General features: G+C 41.2%; 1 protein-coding gene across 1 annotated transcript; it reads right to left on the bottom strand.

Moving 5' to 3' along the window:
• Positions 1 to 924: 924 nt before the first annotated feature.
• Positions 925 to 7,113, bottom strand: LOC119294774 (histone-lysine N-methyltransferase ASHR1-like). Its single transcript, XM_037573037.1, has 14 exons — positions 6,939 to 7,113; positions 6,589 to 6,734; positions 6,314 to 6,448; positions 6,146 to 6,200; positions 5,944 to 6,062; positions 4,077 to 4,165; positions 3,899 to 3,980; positions 3,678 to 3,776; positions 3,371 to 3,449; positions 3,142 to 3,261; positions 2,941 to 3,047; positions 2,727 to 2,796; positions 1,883 to 1,946; positions 925 to 1,442 (listed from the first exon to the last, which is right to left on the bottom strand). Exons 1-14 carry the CDS (start codon positions 7,048 to 7,050, stop codon positions 1,271 to 1,273), a joined length of 1,449 nt encoding a protein of 482 aa, XP_037428934.1. The 5' UTR covers positions 7,051 to 7,113; the 3' UTR covers positions 925 to 1,270.
• Between the last annotated feature and the right edge of the window lie 215 nt (positions 7,114 to 7,328).

The raw sequence follows: 7,328 nt of genomic DNA on the forward strand, positions 1-7,328 counted from the left end.
TTCTTTAGCAAATTAGCATGAAATCCCTATTGTTAGGGGTGGGGGGGGGGTGGGGGGTGGGGGCTGATGGTCCCCCTGTCTCCGCCACTGAATCCAGGTACAGAGAAAGCCCTAATTTTATGTATGCAATGCTCCTACCTTATTCATGCCATATGAAAAAACAGGTAGATTGATGTTATTGCCTTATGAGTTAATCCCATATACAAATAGTTTTAGGTTCTTGTTATTTCTATTAGAAGATTTAATATTTGCATAAATAAATAAATAAACTTCAGAGCTGATATTTACCTGCTATACACATTTGATGTACATAATATATTTGTTACTAGTACAGTAAGTTAATTAAGAGCCCTGATATCCAGATAGTAGAGACATCTATTAGCTAAGTAAAAGCAACTTGTACTGATTTATAGACTGTGAGACGATCAAACTTAATCACTACAGAATGACAATAAATATAATCAAGTTTTTTTGTAGGGTTTCAAGAGGCTACAAGGGGGATTTGTTTGTGCTGAAGATGGTCCGAGTTCCGTTGTAATAATACTAGCTAAATGCTACTCCCTCTGTCCCAGAATATAAGAGCGTTTTTTACACTACACCAGTGTAAAAAACGCTCTTATATTCTGGGACGGAGGGAGTAGTCTCTACCGTGAAGAATAGGGTACCAACTACCCAAAATGTTCCTTTTTCCCATCTTGGGGCAATACAGGACGTGTCAATATTAATGTTTGCGCTTAGCCCCTATCAGCAGATAGCACATTTGAACCGACAAAAATAAGATGTGTAGACGACGAAATGTATATGCATTTGCCGCTTGGTCATAATTCTTCTTCGCTGTTGAAGTTCAGTAGATGCATTTGTTGGTCATAATTGCAACTCCAAGAGTCTTCCCTCCCATATTACTACCTTGTTTTAGCAAGATGATTGATGAGGCAATCTCTATGTGACGGATTCAGTTATGGTCTTATGGACAGAAAGTCAAGCTCCTGGATAGGAGAAATGCCCAAAGAAGAAACCACGGAACTAATAATGCTACATCATCATTAAACTCAACACCTTATCCATGTTACATCAGACAAAGGCATGCTGTTTGTAGAGCGTGTCCTCCCTCAACAAAACCTCAGATTTCAATCTCATCATGACCACAGCATCCTCCGTATCATCATCTTCAGGCATCGTCTGCTGGGTGCTAATGAGCTATCCTTAGTACCATATACCACTGTCCTGAGTTTGACGATCCCTATTTGCCATCACGGTGAGTTGCGTCTTTTCATGAAATTTGCTCGTCTCCAGACGATAGCCTAAATGAAACTTCTGCCCTCGCTTCCTCCAGCTTACCAAATAGCTCTTTCATGAACTGGGATTGTGTGCCGTGTGTTATCCGAAGTATATCTGCTGCCCTAGTTAACGATTTCAGAGCGTCCTCCGTGTACTCAAGCAACCTATGGCATGGAGGAGCTTTTAGTTAGCACTGTTCAGCGGTGCAAAGAAGGAACAGTCAGGAAAGAAGAAAACAGAGAGCCAGTGTTAGACAGAAGACAAACATAGGGACTACTTGCGAATTTTAGTTACTACTCCCTCCGTTCCTAAATATAAGCCCTTTTAGAGATTCCAATATGGACTACATAGGGAGCAAAATGAGTGAATCTACACTCTAAAATACGTCTATACACATCCGTATGTCGTCCGTATTGAAATCTCTAAAAAGGCTTATATTTAGAAACGGAGGGAGTATATGAAAGACCATCACAACTAAAACCTTGTGTCAAAATGTGCTAGGGTTGCTGAAAAGGCGTGTCCATATCCTAACAGTGCCAAAGTTAGCATCAGACAATCACACAAATGATTAATGTGACATCATAGATGACACATGAACCCTTACCATTCGAGCTTTCCGCAAGTATAGAATTGCAGTCCGACCATTGGATGAAAAGGTGGGTAAACTCCTGATGAAAGTGCAACAACATTAGCAAACATCGAGTTTTGCCATAAACAGTGAGCTAACATAAGAGCAATGAAAAACTGAGAAAACATTCTTTTCAATGAAAACAGACAGCAGTTTTTATTGTATCGCTTGCAAATGTCCTTTCAAACGGTTAAGATTATATATAAACTTTTGCCCTTGCCCTTCCTTGCTGATATAATGTTCTACCAGCTACTATGCGGCCTGTGGGTTGTGGCCAAAAATATCAACGTTATCATGCAGCAGCAGTTGCAGCATAGATACTTATTGTACTGATCATGATCACAGCAGGGTTCTCACTTTTTGTTCACTGATGATGATATTTTTAGCAAGTGCTATCAATAAGTTTAGTTTTGGAATTTCAATGAAAAGAAGCATAATAGCAGGTTTCAACCTATGAATTGTTTCTTTACAAGACAAAAACAGATCATCCTAAGTCCACTCTTCACTGTATATTTCTTTATGGATTAACCCTACAGGTTTCAGCCTATCAAACTTTTAAGACAAAAAAAACGAGAGGCCTAAAAAACAAGATCAAACAGGAATAGGGATAACAGATGGAAAGCACTTCCTGGCATGAGATTGAGACAATTTTCTTACAAACATGCAAAGTTTTTCCTGAAGTTAACCTCGGATGTCAGAATATGGTTTGGTAGAATTCAAACCCTTTAATTCAGAACCATGATGTTGTAAAATATATATTATATAATTGTATAGCATAAGATATTCCCAGTTAAATACAATAGGATCAAGGTTGCCTTACTTTCATAAACTGGAATAGTCATTCTGCAATACATTAATGCAGTCTGCCAATCTTGCAACTCCATATATATCTGCAGCAATGGTATGCCTGGTGAGATAGTAGATCTAGTGAAGTGCATGGGTGAGTGGGGGCAGTAGTTAATGATACAGTCATTCTAGTAAATGTGTCGTGCATCCTTAAATAATTGTTTTTCCTACACAAGCTAGAAATATACCTTCAGGAGTGTTTCACGTGTGTGAAGCAAAGTGATCGAGAAAGAATGGTAATGCTTCTGTTCTAACTGCTCAATGATCTTGTACACTGAACCTGCTTCACTATTATCTATATTGCTTCTTAAGGTCGCAAATTTTGTGAAATACAAAACATAAGCTTATTAGATATATTTGTTTCAGAAAAAATTGATAGCAAAGGATACTTCCAGATGAAAGAAACGAAGAAGCTTTGTCAGACAGCAGTAATATTTCACTTGACACCTTCTTTACCTCTTCTTCATCTCTAGAAATGCTACATTTCTGGCATGTATAAGCCTTCTTTCCTAGAGATGTTGAATAGATATAGAATGTAAGATAAAGAACGATTGCTTATGATTTAGAATTTTCTTTGTTCCATCTCTTCATTTATTATTTTCCTAATTTCCAACCAACCCGAGTCAGGCAGCAGAAAGCCATCACACTTTTGGTCCTTGCATCTGTATCCCTCCAGGAGAGCATCTTCCTCAGAATCCTGTAACATTGACGAAAATGTAACAGAGCTCTGACTTGAAATTTTGTAGCAAGGTACATATATATCATATATGTGTCATGATTCCTTTCCGGATTTTTCACATGTTATAAATGTGTTTGTTAGTGGCCTAGTGCACTAGTAGAACCTCAAAGGTGCTAGTGCATACTAATGCCCCTGTCAAATGTTAATTTCCTGGGGAAAAAAAAGCGGGGAACCAGAATGGAAAACCTTAATACATTGGGGACATGTGCAGGTGAAGAAGTACTGCTTGAGATCATTGTGTCTCTTCAAAGTGGTTGCTGCAGTTTCGATATAACTTATTGATACCTGACAAAGCATATGCATCCAACATTCTCCAGAATGAGAGGAAATGTAAAGAAAAAGAAAGCATAGCATGCACATTAACAAATGAATGACGAAGGCAGAAGACCAAAAAATAGATTCCTTACCTCAGTATTGCTACTCAAGGGTTGCAACGCGCGTACATATGCAGTCCGACCCTCAAATAGCAAAACTGCATTTGGTACACAACTTTATACCAGAAAAGGGTAAATACAAATACAACATTTAACAAATGATCAAATCTGAGAGAAATGCTAAACAGGTGAACAAAAGCTCAGATACCACCTGTGGTTAATAATTGATATAGCAGGAAACAGTCCAGTCCCAAGGGGCCTCAGTTCAGGATCACATATGGTATGAGCATTGCAGGCGAACTGCACACATGTAGAAGACAATAAACCATTCACACTTATTTCATAAATAAGTTATGTATCATAAGGTGTCATGTGGTGCTACTACTACCACCGGCACGACAAGGCTAGAGCTCCCACAGTAAGTTGATCAGTTACTGTTGGTAGGGACAAGAAACAAAACTGCAGGTGATGGGAAAGCCGACATAGAGCTATCTTTTATTTGCTTCCTTCCAAGTAAGTATATTTACTTCCAGTTACATTTGTTAAGCTAAGGTTTGATTACATCACTTTGTTAGGTCCAGTCTTTAAAAGGACTTGGCACAGTTTTATTCTCAAGCAAGAACTAATTAACAAGAAAAGGGAGATTTGTCTCTGAACCCGGCCCTTCCCACAGTTGCACACCTGTACTTGGGTCGGGTGCACTGCAATCACAGCACTACCCAAGCCCAGGGGGTTGGGTCTAAGGCTTCCAATTACAGCTAAGATCTCAAGCACGTGACAATACACAATGCCAACTTCTGTGCACACAAAGGACTAGAATTACAGAAAATGGCCATGCTCTAAAACAAAGTTCAATAATTCAAGGGGAAGATGCCCCTCAGTGCCCTTATAATAAAGAAGAGTCAGGCACCCAGAAATGCGACAACGAAAGGTTGGAGTTCACACCTTATGAGGCATAGCTACCATCCGAGCATTCACTCGATCTCAACATGGCCATGGTCTAGGCAGACACACACTTTAATTTAGTGCTTTGCTATCAAAATATTGGGCATTACCTTAGAAAAAGTATGTGCAATTTCCTTCAGATCAAGTTCAAAATATTGAGTTTGGATGCCCTTGTGTTTCTATACTCTTCGTTGGTATGGTCCAAACTATTGATACCAATGACCGAACAACACAGCAAAATGTATAACTGGGGTAGAATAAGTATTACGACAACATGAGAGAGGTGTTTTAGCTCCCAGGTCCCTTGTGTCCCAATTTTTTTTAAAAAAAAAATCATATTTCAAAGTTTCATAATTTTTTTGAAAACAATTCCACATGTACCTATAGATGTGATCTACATGATGTAAAAAAATAATAATAACTGGTTTCATTTGTGGGGTGCAGAAACAACAAATGCGTGGATCTATAATACCGAATAGCATCTATTATAGATCCACATACTGGTCTTTTTTGTGTAGCCCTCAAATAAACATATTATCAAATTTTACAGGTTAGTAAGAATGTATATGTACTTGCGGAAAGAACTACAGATTTTTTTTAACTGTAAAGTGTGCTTTTCGATTTACAAAAAGGGCTCATTTCACAATATTTGGAGAACACATGTCTTTTCTCCAGTAGCATGCTAGTTTATCTACACAGGAAGTGTATAGACCTGATTTTACTCTACTCAAACAAGACCATACGAGTCCTTGGTTACTTGAGATATCAGGAAATTAGGACTTAACAAGGGAGGACAAGGCGGGGCGGGGGTGCTAGCTTGGCTAAGATAGAAAGTTTTGATGTGCATGTAGATTTGGTTCTAGTGCCGCCACCCTTTTCGAGATCTGTCAGGATTAGCAAGTTCTAGGACATCTCTGAGGGGTTCAGACCAAACACTCGATCTCAACGTTCAGAAATTAAAAAGCTATCAGGGCAGAGAAACACAAGGGCACCAAACACTCACAATAACACCTGAAACCAGCTGTTTTCATCAGCATAATGCATCACATAATTAATTTGAATCTCCGTCTACTATAGCAGTTAAAACATTTACGAACCTAAGGAAAAACATATTATGGGCAATTGGGCATTACCTTAGAAAAAGTATGTGCGATTTCCTTAAGATCAAGTTCAATTGAAGGGAGAATCAGCTGCACAAGATTGGCCATCTGAGCATAGAGGACCAATTGATTATCATCAACCTTCGAGATGTCTATTCATGCGAAGTCAATCCAACACTCTCAAATCATAATCTTTATAATTTATCATGAATCATGTGTCAAGAGGGCAGGATACGGGACTCCAGCGCATCCACCAGATCGTAGTTATCTGTTGCTGAAGATGGAATGGCCTGGAAATACAAGTAGTATCAAGCTAAGAGGATGCAGCCAACAATGATGCACTGAAAATACAGAGGCATTGTACAGAAAGTTTTTGTCAGGAATAGACCAAACCAGCCAATACCTTCTCGCTTTGCAGTTTTCTTCTTAGTATAAGCCGCACCATCAAACGGATTGTAGGAGTAAGCATCTTCTTCCTTTCCTCTGTGAGCGCTGAGATGGCTTGACACTCAAGTTGATGAAGCTTCCATTCTTCTTTCTATGCAATAACAAAAATTCACTGAAAGAAGTGACATCACTGAAAGCATAATAATCACCACAAAGAATGTTTACGCATGACCACAGAAGTATGTATTTGCCCATCAACGGCGTGAAACAACCGAAGGGCAGAGTCCGAACCTGGCACACGCTCCCGCAGTACCAAGCTACTCGACAAACCGAGCACTTCCTCAGGTTGCCGGAGGCGAAGCAGTGGTCGCAGCTCGATCCAACCGAAATCCTGTTGGGCGTAGAAGCATAGGGTTCCTGGCAAATAATGACCTCCCCTGCAAAACCGTCGCAGAATCCCACCTCATGAGCTTGATTATACATAAACCAGCAGGCCAAGCTCGACTCAAGGACTAGTATCATCCATCTCAGCGACATCTACGTGTGCCATTCATCTGGGCATTTCGCCGAGCGGTTCGCGGGCAGGTCAGCGTATAGGGGCAAAGAACGGCTGCGGCCGAGGGGAGGGAGGGCGGAGTTACCTGGGAAGAAGCTGCGGGCGGCGAGGAGGCCGCGGCCCTTTCCTGGAACGGAGGCGACGGCGAGGCCGCGGCCGGCGAGCTCGCGCTGCAGCTGCTCCGCCCACGACGCCATCCCTTGCCGCAGCGGGGACGCTCCGCCGCTTGCTGCTTCACCGGACGCTTGAGAAATCAGAGCAGAAACAGTGGGCCCCACCGCGCTGGAGGTAGTGAGGCCGACTTAACCGGGCCAGACGGGGTACCTGACGGATGAAAGCCCATATAGGGTTCTACGACTGGGCTTGGGCCTGCCAGGAGGCCCCGTTAGCCCAACCAGCACGGCGGCGGCATTTGTGGCAAAGAAAAAAAGGTTTTGCTCCGTCCTCCTGCTCGCTCGGCATCCATTTCAAAATT

This window comes from Triticum dicoccoides, chromosome 4B (assembly GCF_002162155.2).
Source record: "Triticum dicoccoides isolate Atlit2015 ecotype Zavitan chromosome 4B, WEW_v2.0, whole genome shotgun sequence".
NCBI classification, from domain to species: Eukaryota; Viridiplantae; Streptophyta; class Magnoliopsida; order Poales; family Poaceae; genus Triticum; species Triticum dicoccoides.

Bases quoted from the DNA above. Each gene is read 5' to 3' on its own strand.
- LOC119294774 (XM_037573037.1), bottom strand. From the start codon at position 7,050: ATGGCGTCGTGGGCGGAGCAGCTGCAGCGCGAGCTCGCCGGCCGCGGC. The intron at 6,201-6,313 runs GTATTGGCTGGT...TTGTATTTCCAG, and splicing joins GAAAACTGCAAAGCGAGAAG to GCCATTCCATCTTCAGCAAC. The intron at 3,262-3,370 runs GTTGGTTGGAAA...CAACATCTCTAG, and splicing joins CTTTCTGCTGCCTGACTCGG to GAAAGAAGGCTTATACATGC.